Source organism: Lepidochelys kempii, chromosome 2 (assembly GCF_965140285.1).
Source record: "Lepidochelys kempii isolate rLepKem1 chromosome 2, rLepKem1.hap1, whole genome shotgun sequence".
In the NCBI taxonomy this organism is placed as follows: Eukaryota; Metazoa; Chordata; order Testudines; family Cheloniidae; genus Lepidochelys; species Lepidochelys kempii.
The window spans coordinates 1,168,281-1,193,984 of NC_136381.1; the positions used below are offsets into that span (position 1 = coordinate 1,168,281).

General features: G+C 71.1%; 1 protein-coding gene across 14 annotated transcripts in view; it reads right to left on the bottom strand.

Moving 5' to 3' along the window:
• The window catches only part of PLEC (plectin), a 79,711-nt gene extending 54,259 nt beyond the window's left edge, over positions 1-25,452 (bottom strand). For 4 of the 14 annotated variants that reach the window (XM_073329770.2, XM_073329768.2, XM_073329769.2 and 1 more), the window contains exons 1-2: positions 24,936-25,452; positions 1,578-1,639 (exon numbers count right to left, since the gene is read on the bottom strand). In XM_073329770.2, coding sequence (XP_073185871.2) covers positions 1,578-1,639; positions 24,936-25,437 — 564 coding nt within the window. In that variant the 5' untranslated portion in view covers positions 25,438-25,452. Of the gene's footprint in view, positions 1-1,577; positions 1,640-4,588; positions 4,696-10,850; positions 11,037-18,089; positions 18,238-19,643; positions 19,745-24,935 lie in introns of those variants that run through there. The other 10 variants (XM_073329778.2, XM_073329777.2, XM_073329776.2 and 7 more) reach the window with 4 other exon arrangements.
• Between the last annotated feature and the right edge of the window lie 252 nt (positions 25,453-25,704).

Sequence of the window (25,704 nt, forward strand, 5' to 3'; positions counted from 1 at the left end):
TGCTGCAGGGTTCCTGCCCCTCCCTCTGGTGCCAGCCCTGTCGGGCAGGAGGCAGGGCCCATGCGGATCCAGCCAGGCACTTCCCATCTCCCCAGGCCCATCGGAAGGGCCTGGCTGATCTGCTGGGAGGCCAGCGCCGCCTTTCCACAGTGGAAGACACAGCAGAGCCAAGTTTTCGCAAGTGCCCGGCTGCAGCGGGGGTGGGGGAGCAGGTGCTGCGTTACAGGACGCTGGCCGCGCAGCTCTGAAATCCTGCTTCATCAGCGCCCCCCGGGACATCCCCTTCTCCTCGGGGCTGGAGCACAATCGCCCATTGAGAGCCGGGCCGCAGGCTGCTGTGTGCTCAGCGCGGCCGTGGGAGGAGAGGCAGCCAGCCAGCTCGGCCGGGCATGGGGCTGCCTGCAGGCACGAGGCAAAGCGGCTCCTTCCAGGCCAGGGAGGCTCCGGAGGCTTGCTCCCCGGCCCGCCTGAACTGCCCCTGCCTGGTCAGAGCACACAGCTTCCCACTGCTCCGGCGCCCAGCCCTTGTCTCCTTGTCGCCAGGCACCCCTTCTCCCACCCCGCCAAGCTCTCCGGCTGGGGCTCACACCAGGAGGCAGAGCGGAGCCAGGTGCCAGATGGGGATGCTCCTCCCAGCAGGAGCTGGGCACCGCCCTCACATACTGTGGCACGGCTGGCCCTCGCCTCCCCTCGCCGTGGGCAGGGACTGCTCCCCGCGCCCCTGCCCAGGCATTACCAACCAGTGCTGGGCAGCGCCCAGCAGCCCCAGCCAGCCCCGTGCTGCACTGTCTGCTCTGGTGCCCACCACAGCCCGCGAGTTCCAGGCACGTGCCCCGGGGGGCTGGGGACAGACGCGATCTAGGGCAGCCCAGACACCGCCACCCCCTGCCCAGTCCAGGCGCCCGGTGCTCCGACCCAGCGCAGACAGCGCCTCCCCGTCACTTACTCTGTGGCTGCCGCTCGGCGGAGCCTGGTCTTCCAGCCCCAAGTCACACACGGGGAGGTGTGGGATGCCCTCCATGTGCCCCTCTCCATCCCGGTTCTGGCATCCCGCCCACCCCAGGGCGGCCATGGGGGTGGGGCACAGCGGGTAGCGTGGCAGTATGCAGGACTGCACCTCGCAGCCAGACAGGAGTGGTCACACACGGGGCACTCAGGTAGCCACCAGCTGAAGGAGGCTAGGGCCCCCCAGGGGCTGGGTCCCCTCCAAAGGGGTCTCCCCTCCTGAGAGCCACCCCTGGGAAAGGGATTGGGGTGTGCTGGCCCTTCCATAACTGGGCCCCCCAAGGGGAGAGTCCCAGCTCCAGTGACAGGGGGTTAATTGCCACCAGGGCTGCTGGGCCTGAAAGCAATGCAGTGACCTTCCCCCAAGCCGGCACTTTGCCCCCTGCAGTAGGAGCCGCCTATTGTCAGCTGTTCACTCCACCCATCCTGCAGCAGTGAGTTCCACAGGCTAACCAGTCACTGCTGGTTAACAGTGAGGCACCTGCCCAGCCCTGGGCTGTCACCCCTGCTGCCCTGCCCTCCGCCGAGAGGTCCCACCCCCTACCCATGGGGGGGGAGGCGGGCACCCTTACCTTGATGAGGTGCTTGTTGACCCATTTGGTGAAGGTTTTCTTCTGGACCCGGTCTCGCTCATCTGCAAGAGAGGAGACGAGGGGTGTTAGTGCATGTGGGGGGGCACAGGGGGCTTACGGAGTCTGGGGGGGGAAGAGCGGCGGCAGCCCCCCCCGGCAAGCAGAGCCAGAACTCAGAAGAGGGATGAGCAAGACCCCGCAGGCTCCCAGAGCTCAGCACAGGCAGGAAGGGGCCTGACTCATCGGTGCCAATGGGAAGGAAATGGTTGCAATGACTCACACGCCGCGCCGTGCCCCCCTGCTGTGCCCCATGCCCAGCCCCAGGGCACAAGGAGCCGATGGCCGATGCCCCAGAGCAGCCCCCTGCACCCACTCCCACGTGGGTCACAGCAGCCGGGCACCCCTCCGAGCGCAGCAACCTGGGTCGGTCCCAGCCGGCCGGGCCCCAGGGCACCCCCTCCAGTGCCCCCCAGCACTCACCCCACTGCAGGAGCCTGCTGCCCCTGGGGCTGGTGCCTCCTGAGCCCCACACGCTCTAGGGGCCCAGGGCAGAGGCGAGAGCCCCCCAAAGGCACCAGCAAACAGGCCACAGCAGGGACCCAAAGGCAGCAGGGGGACAGGCGAGCCAAGGGGAGCGGCTCTTCGGCAGCAACGGGCGGGGGTCCCTGTGTGGGGGCGGGGGTCTCAGTCACTACTGGGAGAGCCATGGGGAGTAGGGGTGCTGGCACACGGCAGGGAGCAGCCGTCTGCACGCCCAGCAGGCCAGGGCCCCCCGGAGAACAGCCCAGACGCCCTGCCCCGCAGACACTGGGGTGGGCCCCACAGCTGGCTCAGGGGTTGGGACCCGTCTCCAGCAGGACAGGCCGTGCTGCTCCGGTGGGGACTGGCTCAGCCCCATCCGGCCCCAGCTCAGCAGCAGCTGGGAACATCGAGCCATGGGCAGGCAGTGCCAGGAACGATGCCCAGGTGCCCCCCTGCTCTCTGCCTGAGCCAGGGGGCCCATCTCTCACCCCACAGACACCCTCATCTCTGAGGGCTGCAGGAGCAAGGCCCAGCCCCATGGCAGGCAGGGAGCAGAGGAGCCATTCCAAACGCCCCTCCCTCCCCAAGGCATTTCTGGAGCCAGGGCTCCAGCCCCACGGTCCTTCATGCTGAACCCCTCCAGAGCTCTGTGGGGACCCCGAGTCCTCCCCGAGGGGCAGCTCAGCTCCATCACCCCCAGCACATGGCCCCAGAAGCAACAGGCTCCGCCCAGCTCTGCACTGGCCTCGGGGGCTCGGAGGCCTGCGTTCCAGTCCCGGCCCCACACTAGCCGCCAGAGCCCTGGGCCAGTGGGGAGGGTGGGGGGAGCACTGACCTGCCCGGGACAGGGAGGAGTCTCCCCATGGCCCCTGTGTAACACCCCCCGTGAGCAGCTCACAGCCCAGCGGGGACAGGCGAGCTGTGGGTCGTGAGGAGGCTGGGAACACCCGGGAGGTGCTAGGGCCCCCCACACGGCAGCTAGCCAGGGATAACATCCCCCCTTGCCCAGGTGTAAATGGCCACACTCCCCTCCCCAGAGCCCACCCCTCCTCCAAGCCTGAACTGCCCGAATGAAGAGGGGACCCCCCCGCCCCAACAGGCTCGCTGCCCCGGGGGTGGGCTGGCACAGCTGCCCTCCCCACGTGGGTTTCACGTGTCGTGTCTTGTCCGGCCAGGAGAGCGTGGAGATCTGCCCGTGCAGCTCCCAGGCGCCCCGGGCCAGACACTCGCTGGGACGGGTGCCCAGCAGGGGTGTGCCTCCGGGGGCAGGGCCGACTTCCCCCACGGGACCCAGGGGCGGGGGCTGCACCCGAGGGGCAGAGCAGCTCTCAGCAGACATGAGGGGGAGGCACAGACACTCCCCTGGGGCTCAGCTCCAGCGGGGCACCACCCCCAAGGCAGGAGCACGGCGGCAATCGAGCCCCTGGGACGCTTCTCCTAGCCCCCCCCAGCTCATTCCAGCGTGGGCAGGCTGGGCGGGGCAGGAAGTGCCACTCCCGCAGGCAGGCAGGGTTCCCAGCGTCTGCCAGCCACTGCACCTACCGGGGGGGGGGGGTGCCGTGGAGGGGCTCGGAGATGGGGCTGGGAGCAGGGGGCAGAGCCGGCAGGAGCCCCCCACAGGACCCCATTGACCTCTCCTCTCCCCCCAGCCCCAGTGACGCCCAAACACACCCCAGCCAGGGCAGAGGCCCTGGGCCCCCTATAGCTATGGCTGGACAGCCAGGGGCCCTGGGGGTTGCTCAGAGTGCCCTGGGGGCCACAGTGCCACGGGTGGGGTTGCCCCCAGCATGGAATACCCAGGGGGTGGGCAGTGTGTGGGGCAGAGCTCACAGCAGCTGGGGTGCCAGGGCACAGACCCCCCACACACACACAGAGCACAGCACCAGGGCCAGGGACTGGCACCACAAAGAGGGTCACTGCTGAGGTCAGCCCCCCCCCAACAAACACGCCACGCACAGAGCAGCCCCCCAGTCAGCATGGTCTCCCCACAGCTGCCTCCCCATGCACAGCCCTAGGACAGAGACCCCAACACCGGCAACCCCCACACCCCATTCCCTAGGCACAGCATAGCCCCCTACATCCCAGAGCAGGCAATCCCCCACACCGCCCAGGTACAGCCCCCCCATCCCCCATAGCCCCCTACATCCCAGTGCAGCAGAGCCCCCTCCAAGCCCATCACAGTCCGCCCCGTCCTGCAGGTACAGCCCCCCAAATCCTCCATCCCCCAGGTCCATCACTGGCCCCCCCATCCTGCAGGTACAGCCCCCCAAATCCCCCATCCCCCAGGTCCATCACAGGCCCCCCCATCCTGCAGGTACAGCCCCCCATGTCCTCAATCCCCCAGGTCCATCACTGGCCCCCCCATCCTGCAGGTACAGCCCCCCATGTCTCCATCCCCCGTCACAGTCCAGCCCCCCCGCCCCCCCCCGTGTTCAGCCCCCTCCACAGAAAGCCCAGGATGGGGGGCAGGCTGGGCAGGGGCTCGGTACCTTTCTTGCCCTCCGTGGCCCTCAGCACGGCCAGGTAGAGGTTCTCCTCGGGGCCCTCCGGCTCCGGGCTCCGCAGCCGCTGCCTGGACATGGTCCCCGGTACCCCCCAGCGATCTCCGCCCTGCCCTGCCCTGCCCTGCCCTGCCGCCTGGCCGGTGACTGGAGAGGCAGCGCTGAGCAGCTCTCCCCACCCGGGCTCCAGCTCCTCTGCCCCGGGGGGCAGGCCTGCCCCTCCGCTCCCCAGACTCCTCCCCCAGAGAGCGGCTGGCCGGGGCGGGGGCTCCCCGCCCTTGCCCGCCGGAGAGAGTCAGGAAACCTCCGAGCCCACAGCCACCGGCCTCCTGCTCGTAACCCTTTCCTGCCCGCAGCCAGCCTGCCCTGCCGCAGCCGGGCGCGGGGTCAGAGGGCTGCACCCGGGAGCAGGGGGGCCAGGCTGGACTCTCCCCCAGGAGGGGATCTGGGCCCTGGTGCCCATTCGGGTGCCCCCGACGGGACAGCTGCCCCAGGCCCAGGGATCTCCTGCTGTCATGGGGGGCATGGCTCCAGTGCCCCACAGCCCTTGGGGAGACTCCCCCTGGGAGGCTGGGCGGTGGGCACAGGAGAATACACCTCCCCGCCCTGTGCCGCTCCCCCTCGGCTTCAGCCCACCTCAGCCAGGCCTGGGGGGACAAGGCTCAGCGCAGGCCAGAGAGACCCCAGGAGCCCCAGGGTGCCCCCGGGACAGGGCCAGCTGCAGAAAGCCCCGGAGCCGCCATGGGGAAGGGAGAGGGCCAGCACCCCTCCCCCAGCCCTGTGCACGGCGCGGGGGGAGGAGCTGCAGAGGGAACCCCAGCCGCTCCCCAGGGTATAAGGCGCTCCGCACAGGAAGCTGGCAGCTGGGTGCAGCATGGACCTTGCACGCACCCCCAGGGCAAGGGGGCTGCGACACATGGCTGCACCCTGACTCATGCAGCCTCAGGGACACGCCCTGCTCCTAGCACAGCGCCCTCCGGGGACAGAGCCAGAAGCTCTCCCCAGCCCCGTGGGCGCAAGGAGCCAACGGAGCTCAGCCGAGGGCCTGCCTGGGGCCAGGGGCCACGTCCCACACGCCCCTGGCCCCCCAGAACAGCCCCTCCCCCCTGGGCAGGGCTGAGTGCACCGGGGACACCCAGGCCTCCGGCATACTGGCTTCGCTAGCCCCAGAGCAGCCCCGCCTGGGGACAGAGGCAGCCCCTGCTCGCTGGCCAGCCCCCCGCGAAGGTCAGGGCCAGAGGGAAGGGCCCCACTAGTGGCCAGGCCAGGAGCTGACAGGGCCTCCCCATCCTGTTTGCTGCCTGGGTGTGCCCCGCTCAGAAATCCCAGCCTGGCCCCGCTGCTGCCGGAGCATTTCCCCAGCTGCAGGCTAGGGCTGGGGGTCAGACCCCCCCGGCAGGGCCCTGCAGGGGCCGGGGCTGCCCTGGGACAAGCCTGGACCAGCGCCGGCTCCGAGCAGCCCCGGGCGAGGCAGCGGGGCAAAGGCAGGGAAAGCGGAGGTGCTAGATCCAGCTGCCCCCCTCGCTTCCCAGCCCGGGCTCCCCCCAGCCGCCGCCCCCTCGGTTTCCAAGGAGCAGAGCTGGGCCGGGGCCAGCGCGGGGAGGAATGTGCCCGACAACGGTTTCTAAACCACAAGTATTTTCCAGCCACTGACACATATGGAGCAATGAGCTGCCGGGGCCCGGCTGACGCCAGCGCACGTCACAGAGCTGGGCGCTCGCTCATAAGCTGCCGCAGCCCACCCAGCCAAGACAGTCACTCCCCAGCAGGGGGCGCTGTGGGGGCGGGGCAGGGCGGGGAGCTGCCAGCAGGGGGCGCTGTGGGGGCGGGACAGGGCGGGGAGCTCCCAGCAGGGGCGCTGTGGGGGCAGGGCGCTGGCTGGGCGGGGAGCTGCCAGCAGGGGCGCTGGGGGGGCAGGGCGGGGAGCTGCCAGCAGGGGCGCTGTGGGGGCAGGGCGCTGGCTGGGCGGGGAGCTCCCAGCAGGGGCGCTGGGGGGGCAGGGCGGGGAGCTGCCAGCAGGGGGCGCTGTGGGGGCGGGACAGGGCGGGGAGCTCCCAGCAGGGGCGCTGTGGGGGCAGGGCGCTGGCTGGGCGGGGAGCTGCCAGCAGGGGCGCTGGGGGGGCAGGGCGGGGAGCTGCCAGCAGGGGAGCTGTGGGGGCAGGGCAGGGCGCTGGCTGGGCGGGGAGCTCCCAGTAGGGGGCGCTGTGGGGGCAGGGCAGGGCGCTGGCTGGGCGGGGAGCTCCCAGCAGGGGGCGCTGTAGGGGCAGGGCAGGGCGCTGGCTGGGCGGGGAGCTGCCAGCAGGGGGCGCTGTGGGGGCGGGGCAGGGCGCTGGGGGGGCAGGGCAGGGCGCTGGCTGGGCCGGGAGCTGCCAGCAGGGGGCGCTGTGGGGGCGGGGCAGGGCGCTGGCTGGGCGGGGAGCTGCCAGCAGGGGGCGCTGTGGGGGCGGGGCAGGGCGGGGAGCTGCCAGCAGGGGGCGCTGTGGGGGCAGGGCAGGGCGGGGAGCTCCCAGCAGGGGGCGCTGTGGGGGCAGGGCAGGGCGGGGAGCTCCCAGCAGGGGGCGCTGTGGGGGCAGGGCAGGGCGCTGGCTGGGCGGGGAGCTCCCAGCAGGGGGTGCTGTAGGGGCAGGGCAGGGCGCTGGCTGGGCAGGGCGCTGGCTGGGCGGGGAGCTGCCAGCAGGGGGCGCTGTGGGGGCGGGGCAGGGCGCTGGCTGGGCGGGGAGCTCCCAGCAGGGGGTGCTGTGGGGGCAGGGCAGGGCGCTGGCTGGGCGGGGAGCTCCCAGCAGGGGGCACTGTGGGGAGCGGGGCAGGGCGCTGGCTGGGCGGGGAGCTCCCAGCAGGGGGCGCTGTAGGACCAGGGCAGGGCGCTGGCTGGGCGGGGAGCTGCCAGCAGGGGGCGCTGTGGGGGCGGGGCAGGGCAGGGAGCTGCCAGCAGGGGGCGCTGTGGGGGCGTGGCAGGGCGCTGGCTGGGCGGGGAGCTCCCAGCAGGGGCGCTGGGGGGGCAGGGCAGGGAGCTCCCAGCAGGGGGTGCTGTGGGGGCAGGGCAGGGCGCTGGCTGGGAGCTCCCAGCAGGGGGCACTGTGGGGAGCAGGGCAGGGCGCTGGCTGGGCGGGGAGCTCCCAGCAGGGGGCGCTGTGGGGGCAGGGCAGGGCGGGGAGCTCCCAGCAGGGGGCGCTGTGGGGAGCGGGGCAGGGCGCTGGCTGGGCGGGGAGCTCCCAGCAGGGGGCGCTGTGGGGAGCGGGGCAGGGCGCTGGCTGGGCGGGGAGCTCCCAGCAGGGGGCGCTGTGGGGAGCGGGGCAGGGCGCTGGCTGGGCGGGGAGCTCCCAGCAGGGGGTGCTGTGGGGTCGGCGTAGCGGTGGCTGCATTTGCTCCTATCTCTCCCTGTTGCTGCGTCTGGCCCTCTGTGTAACTGGCAGGGGCAGGGCAGGCCCCAAGGGCTGCCCCCCTCAGACCCCAGGGCGCCCCGCCGTCAGCCGGGCAGGGTGCAGCACCGGTCTGGCCCAGCCACAGACTGAGACAGCTTAGCCGCCCACCCACCAGCCCAGGCCTAGGAGACTAAGGGGGTTACAGAGTCTAAGGCCAGGGGGGATCTGCTGATCACTGAGCACCCCTCATCTCGCCAGAGCCCCCCTCTCTGCCCCCCAACTCTAGTACACACACCCCCTTCAGGCCCCCTACACACCCACACCGCGGAGCCAGAGCAGAGCCCCCAGGCTGGATTCACAGACTCCAAGTGGCCGAATCACAATCTCGGCTCCGGCCCATTCGAGTCTCCCAGCCCCCACACTGCCTGTGACCCCCTGCAGCCGGTCTCAATGTCAGGTCCTGCCCGCCACCTCTCCCGCGATGGCGCCCCCGCCCACAAGGCCAACCCCCATTTCTCACACCTTCCAACAAGCTCCTTTGGGTTCTCCCAGGCTGCCCCTCATGCCAGGAAAGCGCCTGCCGGACACATCTGCAAAAGGCCCTCGCTGTCCCCCTTCGGCCCCCAACAGCCCTCTGCACCAGGCCCGGCACAGCTTGACCCAGACGAGGGAGCTGGGGTGCTCCTGCTGCCCCTGGCTCACCCCATGCCTGTACAGTGCCTGGCACAGAGGGTCCTGCCCCGAGGAGGTCTCTGCCCCCATCACAGGAGCTGGCCAGGCCCCTGCGAACCCTGGATCTGGCCGCGAGGGGGGAATTTCTAGGGCACCCCCTGCTGGATCCCACGTGAATCGCACAGCATGGGCCCAGCCCTGCGCCCAGAGCCTCTGGGAAGGTCGGGAGAACTCGCACTGCAGCCGGCCGTGAGGGCAGAGTCCAGGCTGCCCAGGGCTACAGCAAACCAGACTGAGAACCACCGAGAGCCGGGCACCTACCCGGGGGTGGGGTCTGAGCCTACTGCTTCTATGTCAACCCAGCACCTGGCCCGGCAGCCACCCCCCTGCAGTCAAGTCACAGGCCCCCACACTGCCTGCTACAGCCAGCCACCCCCTGCTACGGCCAGCCAGCCCGCAGACCCATCACCCCTGCTACAGCCGGACACCCCTTGCTCCAGCCACAGAGCCCTGCAGACCAGACACCCTTGCTACACATAGACGGCCCCTGCTACAGCCAGAGAGCCCCTCCTAGAGCCAGAGAGTCCCACAAAAGAATCACCCCCACTACAGCCAGAGAGGCCTGCAGACCAGTCACCCCCGCTACAGCCAGACACCCCTTGTTACAGCCGCAGAGCCCTGAAGACCAGTCACCCCCGCTACAGCCAGACACCCCTTGTTACAGCCACAGAGCCCTGAAGACCAGTCACCCCCCCTACAGCCAGACACCCCTTGTTACAGCCGCAGAGCCCTGAAGACCAGTCACCCCCCCTACAGCCAGACACCCCTTGTTACAGCCGCAGAGCCCTGAAGACCAGTCACCCCCGCTACAGCCAGACACCCCTTGTTACAGCCGCAGAGCCCTGAAGACCAGTCACCCCCGCTACAGCCAGACACCCCGCTACAGCCTGAGAGACCCACAAATCAATCACTCCCCTGCGTCCAGCCAGCCCCAGAACTGCAGGCTTCCCAGTGCCGTGCAGCTTGAGGGACCAGCAGCGTCCCGTCACTGCCAGCCGCCACGTATGCTCAACGCCAGCCGGGGGGTGGGGCGGCCTGAGCTTCACCGCCATGGGCCCCCAGCTGGACGCACCTGCCTGCCACTCCCCTCCCTCGCCTGTGGCCACCCAGCCCGGGTCACCCGGGGCGAGGCCCATGCAGGGGGCCGGGGTGTTGCCATGCACGGCCCGCGGCTCCGCACCCAGCAGCGCAGAACGGGGCGAGGCAGGCAGGGCAGTAGGAGAACTGGGGTCACCCACCGGGCGCCTGCCCCAGACGGCTGGGGAGCAGGGCCCATTTGGGGCAGTGCTCTGGGGCTGGCAGCTTTGCTAGAGGGGCTGGGGAAGCACAAGCCCGTCTCAGCTCCAGGGGGGGACCCCGTCCTCTGCCAGCAGACGAGGGCTGCCCCAGCCGGGCTCCCCAAGGCCTCAGGGGTCCATGGGGGGGTGGGCCACCAAGGTGTGCCTGTGATCCCTCCTGCACCTGTCCCTGCGGGGGGGGGGGGGGGGGGGGCTGCCCCGCCTCCCGGGGAGCTGGGAGGGGCGGGGAGCTGCACATTGCTCAGTCGCTTGGCTCAAGGGTCACTGCTACCCTGGCAGGCCCCTCCCACTGCCCGACGGGAGGAGGCGGGGCGAGGGCAAGCCCCGCCCCCAAACCATTAACCCCTCGCTGCCCTGAAAGCGGGAGCGGGGTCGGCTGAGCTCAGGCAGAACAAACACACCCGGGGCAGCCGAGTCTAGTGGCAGGAGTGAGGGCCTGGGGTGCCCTTGTACCCCTCCCTCACTACCTCGTCACTGCACCCAGCACTGCACCCCCTCCCTCAGCACCCCAACACTGCACCCATCGCCAAACCCCCCCGCCCTGTCACTGCACCTCCCGGACACTGCATCCGTCACTGCAACCAACCGCCCCCCACACACACACTGCACCCATCGCTGCACCCCCCCACCCTGTCACTGCACCCTCCCGGACACTGCATCCGTCACTGCAACCAACCCCCCCCCCACACACACACTGCACCCTCCCGGACACTGCATCCGTCACTCCAACCAACCCCCCCCCACACTGCACCCATCGCTGCACCCCCCCCCCGTCACTGCAACCCCCCCCCCGCACCCAGCACTGCACTCCCCCCCATCACCCGGACCCTGCACCCCCCGCCCCCCGGCCGGACCCACCGACGCAGCAGAGCCGCCGGCTCAGGTCGCTCCTCCGCTCCGGCTCCGAGCGGCCGCTCAGCAGCCCCTCGGCGCCCCGCAGCACCGCCCGCTTGTAGGCGAAGTAGGCGGCCACGGAGGGCGCGGGGTCCGGGCTGCCGGCCATGCCGCTGCGCTGCCTCCTCGGCCCGGCCCGGCTGGGACAGGAGCCGCCCAGCCCAGCCCCGCCCCGAGCGGCCGGGGCCCCGCCAGCGCCGAGCCGGCCCCGCCGTGCCCGGGACCGACCCCCCGGCACCCCCCCGGGCCGGGACCGACCCCCCCAGCTCGGAACCGACCCCCCCCGGCATCCCCTCCAGCCCGGGACCGACCCCCCGGCATCCCCCCCGGGCCGGGACCGACCCCCCCCAGCTCGGAACCGACCCCCCCCGGCCCGGGACCGACCCCCGGCACCCCCCCGGCCCGGGACCGACCCCCCCCAGCTCGGAACCGACCCCCCCCGGAACCCCCCCCGACCCGGGACCGACCCCCCCAGCTCGGAACCGACCCCCCCCCGCTCGGAACCGACCCCCCCGGCACCCCCCCGGACCGGGACCGACCCCCCGGCATGTCCCCAGGCCCAACCCCCCAGCATCCCCCCCAGCCTGGGACCATCCCCCCCAGCATCTCCCCCAGCATGGGACTGATCCCCCCACAGCATCCCTCCCAGCCCAGGATTGACCCCCCACAGCCCAGGACCAACCCCCCAGCATCCCCCCAGCCCGGGCCTAAGCCCCCCCCCACCAGCAGCCCAGGACAGAGCCCCCATCAGGCCTTCTAGCTTTGCACTGAGCCCCTACCCCCAGGGTCCCCCGCCAGCTCTGGACCCACACCCCCAGCACCCTCAGCCCAGGACCAAGCCACCCTAGCCAAAGCCTGAGCCCCCTCAGCAGCCCCGCCACCCGCACAGCCCGGGACCAAGCCTCCTGCGCAGCCCACCCTGGGGGAGCAATCCCCAGCCACCCCAACATCTGGTGCACAACCCCCCCTCCCCCGGGAAGCGCCCAGGGCAGCCCCCATGGGCCCAGTCTCCCTGGTTCCCCGCATGCCGGGCTCTGGCACCCTCTCCCCATTTCCTAGCCAGCATCCAGCTGGCAGGGCCGGGAGGCTGAACTGGCTGCAGGGGCCGAGACCTGTCAGAGCCGTCAAGGACGTGCAGGCTGCGGCCATGTGCGTGGGGAGCCCAGGGTGCAGAGCAGTGGCCCCGGCCTGAGGCCAGCCGCACAGGACCCGCGCCAGGGCCCAGCGCAGAGGGGAGCCTTCCGCACGTTCCTTGTTGGCTCCCTTTCCCGTTACCTCATCAGAGGAGAGCCCATGGCTCCGACAACAGGGCCAGAGCCGCCCGGGACTCCCCCTGCGCCAGAGCTCACAGGACAGCTGTGACAACAGCCCCTGGCCGCCAGCCACAGCATGGCCAGCTCTCAGCAAGGCCCCGGGACGGCCGCAGCCCCAGGCCTGGCCACGCCGGGGGTTGAACCCGGGGCCTGTGGCAGGGGAACTGACACGACCCCCCTGCAGAGGCGGCCCCGGCTCGCCTGGGGTGGGGCCCACGCCACGCTGGGAGGCTGCACCTTTCCCTGCTAGAACCGTGCCCGCACCACCAGATTGGCACCCCTCCCCAGAACTGCTCTGAGGGGCAGCGCCTCCCCGGAGCGAACAGCCACAGCAGGGGATCCCCTCCTGCCCCGGAGCACCCAGCACCGCACGTCCTGGGCCAAGCATGGGGCTCCTGGCAAGAGCGGCGCCCTGCCTGACCAAATGCCCACTAGCGGTCAGTCTTCCCTTGCAGCCCCAGGCGCTGTTCAGAGCAGCGGAGAGCTTGCTGTCTGCCCCACGGCCCTGCATGGGGCCAGGCAGCCCCCTAGCAGCAGGGCAGTGAGTACAGCCGCATGCCATTGGGACAGCCACAGGCCCACCCTTGCAAACGTTTTCAGGGCCACGCTTGGCCCGCCCAAGGCAGTCACAATGCACCTTGGTGGGTCACTGCTATGCCCCCTCCAGAGGGGCAGTGAGTCACCAAGATCTGCCAACCTGCAGAGCATCTCCAGGGCGGGGGGCGGACTAGAGAGAACAGCGCAGGCAAGCCAGCCCCCCAGGGCAGCGCAGGGGATGCGCTGGGTGGGACCCGTGGGAGGCTGCAGCTGGAGCAGCGCTGAGTCCAGGAGCCCCTGTCCTGCAGCGGGGAGGGAACATCCTCGAGGCTGGCTCACTCGGAGCCTTTGGTAGTTTCCCCGGGTGCCTGGGGCCCTCGTCACCACAACTTAGCACAGAGAACAGCTGCCAGCTGCTAGCCAAGGGAGCAACGTGCCTGGGTTCTGTTCCTAGCCCTGGGAGTGGGGTGTAGGGGTTGGGGGGGCAGGACTCCTGGGTTCTATTCCCAGCTCTGCATGTGACCTGGGCCCAGCCCCGTCCCATCTGTGGAGCGGAGATAAGGCAGGAGCTCCGGGTGGGCTGGGCTGCGGTTCTTACCGCTTGTGGGAGGCAGGAAACGGAGGGCTCTGGACCTTACAGGCTGCAGTGTCCTATGGGGGGGTTGATCCTTGTACATGCCTCAGCCAGTCTGTCCCGTGGTGGAGCAGGGGAAGGGAGCCCCAGGGCCTCTGGCAAAGGGCCTTGAGCACATGCTAAAACCAACAGGCACCCTGGCCCACAGCCTCTCCCGACGGGATGCCCCAGGCTTTCCCCGGGGCAGCAGGAGACACTGCCCAGAGTCGCTCCCCTGCAGAGCCGTTCCCAGGGAGCGGGGGCAGCTGAGCGGAGGTCCCTTGGTCCCCGCTCAGCACAGGGGCTGTTTCTCTTGGCAGGACCTGCCAGCCCAGGCCCAAACCGCAGCCTTTGCCATTTCCTTTCCTTTCCTCGCAGCTGATGAGTCACTTGGCAAGAACAGCCCCAGCCAGCTCCCCCTTCCCAGCCCCAGCCACGGGAGGGCTAGTGGAAAAGCTGACAGGGGAGGGAGAGGGGTTCCCAAGAGTCCCATGGGGCCCTCCCCGCCCACAACGGCCACTCCTTCCTTCGTTGTCGCATGCGGCTCCAGCCAGCCTTAGAGACGGGAGCAGAGCCCAAACAAACAACAGCCGCCGCGCGCTGTTAGCTACGGCATTTCCCTCCCCCACCCATCAACAAACCCTCCAGCCTTCTGCCCCCCGCCAGCTCATCAACACATCCTCCCCACCACTCCCACGGGCACAATTCGTCTGCGGAACTCCCTGCCGCAGTGCACCAGCGAGGTGGGGAGCGTAGCAGGCCTCAGCAAAGAATAGACAGTTCTATGGCGAATGAGCCTCAGCGAAGGGTCTGACAGAGATCCCCCCCGCAGGGCATGGGCCAGCCACTGCCAGTGCACGACGCTGCCCATGGGCCAGAAGTCCCAGGACTGCCCGCTGCGGGGAGCCTTGCATCCTCCCCTGACGCAGCCAATGCTGGTGCTGTCGGACATAGGGCTCGATGGGGCTGAGGGCTGCTCCGGCTACCCTTCCCCCTCCACACTCCCCAGCCGCGGGCAGACGGAGAGGGGCCCTCCGGGCACAGCATTCTGGCCTGTGCCGAAGTGAGCAGGAGGCTCCAGGTGTGGGCAGCGCATTGACGGAGCCCCTGCCCCAGGCCGGCGGCACAAGCCCTGGGGCCAGACGACAGCAGCGCCTGGGAATTAGGCTACTGCACAGCTCCCCCCAGGACAGCCCCCTGGCGCCAAGCCCAGCCCTTTCTGGTCAGCCATGTCCAGGCAGGCGGGGACCGGGGCCACGCCCAGCCGCCACTGGGGCGAGCTGGGGCACCCCTGGAGCTGCCCCTGCTGCTGGGCGTGGGGCTTAGTGGCCAGAGGCGCCAAGGAGACTCGGACACAGCGCCAGGAGCAGCTCAGGCACTGTGGGGCGGGCAGAGCTCCTGAGCCACAGCCCCCAGCCCTGCGCCCCACGGCAGGGAGGGCGGGCTACAGACACCGTGCCCAGGGCTGGTATTTGGTATCCAGGACAAACAGCCTCCCCCCGTGGGATGCAAACAGAGGCTGGTGCTAAAAATACCCCCACGTGGGGTGGGGCTCTGCAGACCTGGCAGGGCAGCTCCCTCATGGCTCCAAGGACATATACTGCAAGAGGCTGGGCTCACCCCACCCAGCCCCCCATGCTCCCAGACACACCCAGGCTGTGGCAGCTGGGGGGGTGTGGGGGGGTGATTAACCCTGACTGAGCCAGGCGGGAGCCCAGGCAGTGTCGGGAGCAGGGCTGAGCAGAGAACCCAGGAGTCCTGAGCGCAGACCAGGATGCCTGAGAGGAGGCCGTCACAGGCCAAGGCTGGAGGCCCAGCCCCTTCTGCTGTGGGGTCCGTCCCAGGCGGCCTGCAGTCCCCATGAGGGCCGGGGCCGGGGGGCACAGACATGAGCCCCGTCCCGCTCCAGGACTCTGCCAAAGCCCCTCTGAGATGACAGGCCCTGGCAGGTGCGACCTTGGCCCGGAGGGTGGAGCGAGATGCCCTCTGAGCAGGCGTGGCCCTGTGCCCGGGACGTCGACCCCTGTTCTGCCCAGGAACAGGCCCCCGCCCGCCGTCACGGTGCCCGGGGGGATTCCTGGGGAGGCAGAGCCCCTCGTGGTGCTGCCGGGGGACGGATCCCTCACCCCGCTCCCCCCACCAGCGCAGCGGCAGCTGCCCCCCCCAGCCCCCCTGTGCAGGGGGGCAGCACCAGCCTGTGGTTTCCGGAGCGCTGGTGCGTGGGCCCTCAGAGCGGCTGCTGCCATGGCAACGTGGGCCAGCGCCCGCCACCAGATGAGGCAGCGTGACATCCCGGAACGCCCTGCACGGATTCCACGGAAACCGCAGCCAGCGCCCTGGAAACGGCGGGTGGGGGGGGGGTCCGGCTCCAGCTAGTTCCCTTGCTGGCTAATGCAGCCCCCCAGGGCCGCCAGCAGGCACCCGGGGCAGGGCACGCGCCACCACAGGGCGGCTCAGCACTCCCAGCACCCAGCGGCAGCCCAAGGTGCCTGGCTCCGAGGCTGCATCCTGCCCCCATCCCCAGTGCCTGCAACCATTCAGAGGGAGAACTATGGGGAGGGCGGGGGCCCACTCTAAGTGCACAAGGGCTCAGCTACAGGGAAGGGAAGCCAGGAACCCTCAACTCCCGTCCAGCGTCGTCCCCCCAAGCTACCCCCGAGGGACCCACTACCCAGGGGGTCTGGAGGAAGAGGGGGCGCAATGGGGATCCCACCATTTCTGCCAGGAGGAAGCAGGCTCCAGCCTCTAGGGTGGTGTTTGTACGACTCACAGCGACCCCGCCCAGTCCAAGCTCTGCCCAGTGTACTGTAAACACCAGGACACTGGCACAAAGGTGCAGGGGAAAAAGGGAGACGCCATGGGGGGGCAGCCCTAGAGTAACCAGGGGGGCTTGGCAGGATGGCCCCCCATGCCGGAGCTGCCAGGGCAGTGGACAGAAAAGACAATAGCTGCAGGGGGGAGGGGAACTGTTCTGAGAACCAGCATCAGTTTCACATAAAAATAACCTCGGCAGTGCAGCCCTCCTGCCAGCCTCAACAGCTGGGACTTGGGAACCCCCGCGGAGACGCCAGGGGCTGCTTGTGAACACCTACACCCCACGCCCTCCCGCGGGCAGGCCGGAGCCAGGGAGCTGCAGCTCGCAGGGTCCCAGAGAGAGTCCCCAGAGCCTGCAGCCCGTCCCCCAGCCAGCCTCACCCTGAGCGCCCTGCCAGCAAGCCACCCCCCCGCATCTCCTCCCCTATTGACACAGCTGCCCCAGAAACGCAGCCCTCAACCCTGTCTGTCACCAAAGGCCTCCAGCCCTGCAGCAAGTGGGCCCTGGGCAGCCGCCAAAGCCAGCCCAGCAATGAGGGGGCAGCGAGGCAGGCCAGCCCGACACCAGTCCAGCAGTGCCCAGCCCCACAGACATCCAGCCGGGGAAGCACCTGCCAACAAGACCCCCAAGCTCAGCCGGACACCCCGCCTGGTCCCCCCTCAGGGCAGCATCCCCCTGCTCGCCCGCACCCCACAGGCTCAGCTGAAGGGAGAACTCCCCAGGGAGTCCCCCCTTCTGAGTGGAGGAGGCAGAGCCACTCTAGGGACAGGGGCCTCTTGCTGCCTTTGAGCCGGAGCCACCTGATCCCCAGCTCACCCAGGCCGAAACGGGCCCTGGACAGGGCCCAGAGCGATGGGGGGGAGGAGAAGGAGGACAGGGCCCAGAGCGATGGTGGGGACGAGGAGGAGGACAGGGCCCAGAGCGATGGGGGGAGTCCTGGGCCCAGCCACCCCCATCACATCACACACTCTGTACACCCAGCAGCTGCCACGGAGTGACCTCTGGGGAGGACAGCAGGCAGGGCAGAGCCCCAGACCCCCGGCCCTGAGCACAGCCCCCCGGCCCTTGGCTTGGCCCTGAGCACAGTCCCCTGCCCCGGCCCTGGGCTTGGCCCTGAGCACAGACCGTGTTCCCTCCCCCCGCAGAAAAGCCCTGGCATTTAAGAGCTCCGTGGGAAAGCCCGTCTGGCTGGGGCAGCGGGACCGGGCGTGCGGACCGGGGGTCTCCAAGGTGATGCCGCAGATCCCGAGCCAGCTGCTCCCCACCCGGTTTACTCCCAAAGCCCAACAACACCAGGACAACGGTCCCCAGCCGGCTCCCGGCTTGGCACCAGCCTCTCCCGGGACCACAGCCTCCCCGGGGCTCTGCAGCCTCTTCCCTTCCTGGGGTGCCCTGCACTGCCCTGGCACCAGCTCCCCGCACACCCAGCCAGCACCGCCGCCTGCGCCCCAGCCCCACGCTGCCGGCGGCACAGATCCAGACAGGGCCGGTCCGCCGCCCGCACCCCAGAAGGAGTCAGCACCGGGACTGCCTCTGCCCGCTCAGCCTGGCACCACACAGCTGCGGAGAAGCCTTTCGAAATGAGATCCCAGCCCTCGCACGGCAAAGGCAAGAGCCCCCGCCGCTCTGGGGAAACTGAGGCCTAGGGAAGGAAATGACCCGCCGTGGTCACAGAACAAGCCGGGACAGAGCCGGGAGAGAACCCAGGAGTCCCAGGGCCCCGGCCCCAGCCGCGAGAGAACCCAGGAGTCCCGGTCCCAGGGCCCCGGCCCCAGCCGCGAGAGAACCCAGGAGTCCGGCGGTGACGCAGGGGTTAAGCCGGCGCACACGTGCCCGTGTTTGGCGGGGAGGGGGCGGGCGGGGGAAGCGGCCGCCCACAGCCCGGCCCGGCTCGGCTCGGCTCGGCCCGGCCCGGCCGCTCTCACCTGGGGCGCGGCGCCGCCAGCGCCAGGCCAGCAGCAGCGCCAGCCCGTGGGCCGCGGCCACCAGCCAGGGGAAGGGGCCGGCGGGGGCGTCCATGGCCGCGGGGCGAGCTCCGGCTGCGGCTCCCTGCGCCCGCCCGCGGACCCTGCCCGGCCTCCTCCCGGCCCGGCCCGGCCCGGCCCGGCCCCCTGCGCCGGCCCGCCCCGCACTGCGGCTCGGCCCGCCCCGCGGCGCCCGGGTCCGCCCCACGGGACCCCCCGCCCGCCCGCCCGCCCCCCTGGACCCGCCGCCGAGACCCCCAGCGCCCCCCCCGTCCCGCCAGGACCCTCACAGAGACCAGCGCCCCCCACGGGACCCCCCGCCCGCCGGGGGACCAGCGCCGCCCCCCTGGACCCGCCGCCGAGACCCCCAGCGCCCCCCCCGTCCCGCCAGGACCCTCACAGAGACCAGCGCCCCCCACGGGACCCCCCGCCCGCCGGGGGACCAGCGCCGCCCCCCTGGACCCGCCGCCGAGACCCCCAGCGCCCCCCCCCGTCCCGCCAGGACCCTCACAGAGACCAGCGCCCCCCACGGGACCCCCCGCCCGCCGGGGGACCAGCGCCGCCCCCCTGGACCCGCCGCCGAGACCCCCAGCGCCCCCCCCGTCCCGCCAGGACCCTCACAGAGACCAGCGCCCCCCACGGGACCCCCCGCCCGCCCGCCCGCCGCCGAGACCCCCAGCGCCCCCCCCCGTCCCGCCAGGACCCTCACAGAGACCAGCGCCCCCCACGGGACCCCCCGCCCGCCGGGGGACCAGCGCCGCCCCCCTGGACCCGCCGCCGAGACCCCCAGCGCCCCCCCCCGTCCCGCCAGGACCCTCACAGAGACCAGCGCCCCCCACGGGACCGCCCGCCGGGGGACCAGCGCCGCCCCCCTGGACCCGCCGCCGAGACCCCCAGCGCCCCCCCCGTCCCGCCAGGACCCTCACAGAGACCAGCGCCCCCCACGGGGACCCCTCTGGGGCACCTGCACCCACCCTCCCCAGCCAGAACCCCCTGCCCTAAAGGGAGCCAGCACCCCGCACCCTCCGGTGGGAGCCCCCCACCCCACTGGGACCCTCTCTGTGCCCTCATGGGGACCAGGACCCCACCCTGTCTGGGACCACTCAGCCCGGAGCGCAGCACCCCCCACCCTAACGGGGCACTGCCTCTTACGGGGCACCGAGCCCCCTGCGCCCCACAGCTCACCCCCCATGGGCCCATCCCCTTCACTGCGCACGCTGGCCCACACCAGACCCAGCTGAACCGGCCCCCCAGCCCCGGACGGTGCAGGGCCCTGCCAGAGCTAGGAACAAAGATTGCCCCCCCCTTCCCCGCCACCAGCACCAGCTCCCCCCAGGGGCAGGTATGGGCACCCTGCTGCCCCTCCGCCAGCCCCAGCTGCCCCACGGCTCAGCACCCATCACTCACAGCAGGCATCAGCAGGGGGCTTTTTATAGCCCAAACTGCTGGGGTGGAAATAGCCCAGCCGGCGCCTAGGAGCCGGGCACACGCGTTGGCAAGGCACTGGGCCCCTACCTGGCACGATCTTCATGGGGGGCAGCGTCTCCACGGCCCGGGACGGGGCAGAGGGGGCAGGAGCCGGCCGCACAGAGCCCACACGCAGGCTGCAGAGCCCCCACTGCAGTGCCCACGGGGAACGGGAGGGAGCAGCCGGGATATAAATATCTCCGCACAACCTGTCATGCCTCCCGAGTTAGAACATGACATGGCAGGCTGGAGGAGGGGCCGGCTGCAGCCCCCCGGAGCCCCCTGGCTGGAGATCTCCCGCCCCGCAGGCCCAGGCTGCGCCGCCCATGAGACGGGCAACGGGGGCTCTGCCAGGGCCTGCGGCAGGCCTGCCCCACCTAGGCCCCTCCCTGGGGGTCTGTCCCACCCCGCGTTTGTCCTGTCACAGCGCTCGCCCGGCTGGCCTGTGCCCGTACCCACCAGGCAGCCGCATCAGACAAGCTCTTGGCAGGCCAAAGGGGTCCCAGTGCAGCATTACCTGGCAAAGCCAGCAACTAGGGGCCTTGGGGCCAGCACCATCCCGACCTGGGCTGGTACCTGCCTGGGGCAGAACAGTCACGGGCATGGCCTGCTCCACCCCCTGCACACAGGTAGCCCCTTGGCACAGGGCTCTGGGTCCTGTCTAAAGTGCCCTCCCCACGGCGGGTACTTAACACCGGCGTCCCACCCCCTTCCCAGTGCTGCCAGCCCCACACGGCACGGGCGGGTCCGGCCAGGCCTGCAGTCCGGGTCGCTGGGGTTGGAGTGTAAGTGCTAGGGGCGGGCAGGGCAGAACCCCAGGGGAAGGCCGACCTTGCAGGGTTCACCGCTTTGTTACCTCCCCACAGCAAACAGCCCCAAGGCCCCAGGCCTAGCGCTCGAGCGGGGGAGCGGCTAGCCTCTGGGCAGTGGGGATCTCGGGAGGATGCTGGCCCAGCAGGTGCAAGGCCAATGCCTGCCCAGTCCAGGCATGGGGATGGCAGCTCTAGGGCTCATCCCACAGCAGCATCTCCCTGGCAGGCCATCCTGCCTGACCCCACCCTGGGGCACTCATCAGCGCATGGCGTCAGCAGATGCCTCCACCCCGCAGAGCCCTGAGCCCACCCACACCCTCCGGGTCCACGGCCACGGCCCCAGGCACGGCTCAGCCGATCCCAGCGGCTGCGCTCCGGCCAGGGGCCCAACAGCTCGGAGCAGCGCCTGCTTTGACCTTCCTTCCCGCGAGGCTCGGCCAAGACAGGACCTCTGACCCCCTCCTGGTACCTCGCCTGCTGCCCCTCAGGCCCAGCCGCCACTGGGTGACCAGAGCCACCTGGATGGGCAGGCCCCCCAGGAACACACCGGCCTCCAGCTGGGGGACCCAGCACACGCAGAGGCAGGGCATTAGCTGCTGTGCCCGCCCAGCATCACACCGCCGCCCAGTGCCACCCGCGGCCCCTGCCCCCCAGCCGCTGGGCTTGGACCCCGCAGGGCCCCCCCCAGCCGGCTGCGCCATGGGCCCAGGGCATGACGCCGCAACAGCCCCCCTCTGAGCCCTTCTCCCTGCGGAAACGGCGCAGACTGCGCTCGACACCACCTGCCTCCTGCACAGGGGCTGGACGCGCAGGGCCAGGCGGGGGCTGCCAGCAAGCCCTGCACCAGGCGACCGGAGCAGGGGCAGGACCCCAATGCCCTAGAGTCCAATCCAGCTGAGCACCAAACTCCAGCCCAGGGTTTCACTGCAACTGACTCACCGGAGGACAAGAGAAGAACCGGAACTGGATCCCTCGGTCCCCGGAACGGGCTCTGGGAAGAGCCTCAAGTTGCAGAGCCAGATCCTGACAGTCAGAGTCACAGGGTCAGGGCTGCTGCAGAGCCTGAGCTGGGGGGAGGAGGTGGGGGGGTGCTGCCCCGCCCCCGCCCCCTGCCCATCCCGGGTCAGAGCAATTCCTCCCACCCAGCCCAAAGCCACAGGCAGGTCAGGCCCATCACTGGGAGCCCAGCCAGACGGGGGGAGCGGGGGCAGGGCCCATCACCATTCACAGCCCCCCACCAGGCACTTGTACTGTGCCGCTCGGCAGCAGGGGCTCTGCCAGCCCCACTCCCTTCACACCTGGGCCCCCCACGGGGCGCAGGGCTGTGGCATCGGCCCACCCCAGCCCCAGCCCTTTGCAAGGCGGGGGGGGGGGGGGTCTGCTGGGACAGGCAGGGAGAGACCAACGCAGCCAGGATGAGCTTGGACTGAGGCCCAGGGGGCGTAGGCTGGGGGTGCGGCAGGGCCCCCTCTCCCCAGGCTCCTACCTTGGCCCTGCTGGATGAGGTCTTCCATGAAATACCTGCCATCCTCCCAGTCCATGGCTCTGGCTGCGACCAGGCAGACCCCGGTGCAGCTGCTCGGGCTCCCGCTCAGCTCGGAAGCGGGAGCAGCTCCTCACACCCCCTCCTGCCAGAGCGAGTCCCAGCAGCGCCAGGAGCTCAGCGCCTGTCTCGCAGGATGCACCAGGGGCTCGGCCTCCCCTCCTCTTCCTCTTGCCAAAGCCTGGCAGCCGGGAGCCCACCCGCAGTCTCCCGCCCCAGCCTTCCAAATCTACTCCAGCTGCTGCGAGAGGAGCGGCCAGGATTCCTGTGGCAATCGGCAATTCAGACCCTCTGCTCCGGCCCAGCCGCCTGAGGAACGCAGGCTCCGGGCCGCAGGGGGCTTTCCACATGCCCAGCACCGGCGCCTGTGTGGGGCTGGGGGGCCTCGGCCTGCTGCGGCTCCAGCCAGGGCAGCGCGTGGGAATTACAGCACCTGGAGCAACCCGCTGAGGACCCAGCTCCTACGGGCCCTGGGGCAGCTGGGCACAGCGGGCGCTCACCCCCCCAGCGCTGGGCAGAGGTGTTGATGAGGGCTGGAGCTGGTGGTTTGGCCCCCTTCCAGCAGACTCCACCCTGGGGCAGTGCCTGTCCGAGCTGTCCTGGAGCACTCAGTGCCAAGCCTGGCGCTTTGCCCTCTCCCCACCTGACCCCGGAGCCCTCTGGCCCTGGACCCACCCCGGGGATCTCAGCAAGGAGCAGACCCTGGGGCCCTGGCTCTCGCGCTGAACCCCCTCCTCTCTATGAAAACAGGGCTGGAGGGTCCCAGATGCCGGAGACCCCCTCCCACACCTGCAAAAGGCCGGGCTATGGGAGAGCATGAAGGAGCCCCCTGCCCTGCGTGGCCCCCGGAGAAGGCCAGCTCTTGCCCCGCTTTCACCCCTCCCCCTGCGGGTAGAGACCCAGCTGCCCTCCCCATGGCAACCTTCCGACCCAGCGCGCCCGCCTGCACAGTGCCAGGCTAACAGCACAGCCATAAGCAAGCTGGGGGTGGGCACAGCCATGGGGGGGCAGGGCCATGGGTCAGCATTGAGGGCCGTGGACAGAGCCGTGGGGTGAGGGGTGGAGCCCAGGGCCGTGGGGCAGGACAGAGAGCTGGGGGCGAGGGGTGGAGCCCTGGGCCGTGGGCAGAGCCGTGGGGCGGAGCCCAGGCCCGTGGGGCAGGACAGCGCATGGGGGGGTGACTCAGCCCCGCCTGGGGAGCGGCTTAGCATGGCAGGGAAGACGCCTGCGCCGGCAGCTGTTGGACAATGAGCCCATTGTCCCTGCAGAGCAGCTGCGGGCAGGGCGGGGCGCTACCTGCCAGAGCCGGGGCAGGGCCGGGTGGGGAGCAGCAGGCCCAGCTGACCCACCCAGCCCCCCCCCCCCCCCGCAGGACATGGGGGCCAGGCTGGCTTGGCAGGGAGCCGGGAGCCCCAGGCCACAGCCCAGGAGCTGCAGCTGACTCAGGCCCCAGGAACAGGCCAGCGCCGCGCGTTTCCTGGTGGAAACTTGGAGCCGAGGTGCTCGGCCAGCAGCAAGGCTGAGTCACCCCACATGCAGCAGGGCCGGGGCCTCGGGGAGGGCAAGAGGGGGATGGGGCAGCAGGACACCAGCCCCCTCCTCCAGCGACCTGCTGCCACGTCTCCACGGGTCCCCCTGGGCTCCGCAGCGTGGCCAGGGGATCGCGGGCGGGCACGGAGCAGAGCAGCAGGTGGCTGGGAGCAGGCTGAAGGGGGTGGGGGGCGACTGGGAAGGGATCACCCCCCCACACACACACCCCCACCCCTTCGGGCACAGGGCCATAGCCCAGCCCCTCCCGCCGCACAGGCTGTCCGGCCATCGGGGCCCGTCCAGAGAGCTGGGGGCCTGCCCTGGGCCCCGCACTCGGACGTGGGCTCTGGTCTCCAGCGCCCGAAGCGGCCACACCAGCCTGGTCAGGGTGCCGCAGGCGAGGCTCCGGACGGGCAGGGACGAGCCCCAGGTGGTGCAAACGTGCCGCTCACCCCCCTGGCTGCAGCCCCCGGCTGGCAGATGCCCACCCTGAGAAGCGAACACCCTTCTCCTGCCCCTCCTCCGTCCCCTGAAGGCCCTTGTCCCCCATGGCCTCTGCCTGGCTCCCCACAGTTCTGTGCCACCCACGGGCCGAGGGCGCAGTCTCAGGGAGCAGTCCCTGGGCAGGGACCCACTGCTGGGATGGGCACAACCCGCAGCCCATGCTGCGTGACCCCACGCTGCCCAAACGCCTGACGGGACGGAGGGCCCCGCACCCAGAGCGCCAGCAGGCTCCCCCACCCCCCGTGCAGCCCAGTTGGGCTGCGTGCGGCCATCCCCCAGCCCTGCAGGGCCTGCGGCAGGCCGGACAAAGCCTCTGACCCACAACCGCCATGGGACCTGGGCCTGGCAGCATCCCCAGGGGTCTCTCCAAACGCTGCCTGCAGCGGGCCCCATAGGCGGAGAGTCGGGGTCCCTCTCCCTGGGGCTGCCTCTGACCTCGGCAGCAGACCGCAACAGCCGGAGGACAACGGGGAGACGATGGCCAAGGACAGCACGGGGCCCTGCACCTGTTGGCAAGCCAGGCCCGACTAGGGGGGCTGGGCGCGTGGGAGGCCTGCCTGCTGTCCATCGGGGCAAGCCAGAGCTCCCGTCTCGCACGGACTGGCTGGGAAACGGTTAAGGGCAGCCCCGGGTCTGACCAAGGCAGGCACCATGCCCAACGCTCTGCCAAGCCCCGCCCCCCCCCAGCATTCAGACACCCCACAGGCCCCAGCGGAGGGTGACCCCCCCTCCCCAGGAGAGGCCACGGCCATGCCCCCTCCCACCCAGCATCACTGGCTCGAACAAAGCCGGCTCCAGCTCTCCAGCTGCCGGCTCCCCCCACCCGAATGAATGAACACAGCTGCCCCGGCCGCCCAGCGCTGCTCCCTCTATGGGGCAGGACCCAGCCCCACACGCCCCCCTCCCCCCCCAGAGCACGCTGCCCCCTCCGGCGAGGGGCGGGTCGCTAACCTGGGGCAGGGCTGGGTCCCGGGGCCGGCCTGGACACTCCCCCCGCCGAGGCGGCCTCCACGTGCTGCTCCCGGGTCTCCTCTCTCCTGCGGTACGCCTGGCGCGAGCCCCCGCCCTCCTCGCCGCGCGCCTGGCGTTTGGGGGGGCAGCTGGCCAGGCCCGGCACCGTCTGCGCCCGGGGGGCCGTGTCCGGGAGGCGCCGGGCGCGCTGCAGGGAGGCGGGCACGATCTCGGGCGGCAGGTGCAGGTACCGGCGCAGGTGGCCGATGCCCTCGTCGGTCAGGTACCAGTAACAGTGGCGCCAGGCGAAGGTCTCGCGCACCAGGCCCCGCGACCGGAGCGAGCCCATGGCCCGCGTCACCTGCAGGTGGGTGACGCCGGGCAGCTGCGGGTGGAAGCTCTGCGGCCGCTTGTCCTTCTTGGCCACCATCACGCCCTCGCGGAAGAGCAGCTCATAGATGGCCTGCAGCCGCTCCAGCGGCATCAGCATCCCTGCCACCATGGCGGGCGGGGCGCGGGGCACGGCGCGGGGCACGGCGCGGGCAGCCCTCTCGGCAGAGGCAGCCGGAGCAGCCTCCCTCCCTCCCGGCCTGGCTCAGACCGAGCAGCCGGAGTGCGCTGGCGAGTGACAGCAGCTCCACCCCCGCTCAGGCACGGGGGGGGGCATGCCCGCTCACTCCCTGGCTGTGACACACACACGCGGATATGGGCATGGGGGGGGGGGCGCGGACCCAGCAGCCCCTCCCGGGCACCACACGCCCTCCTGACC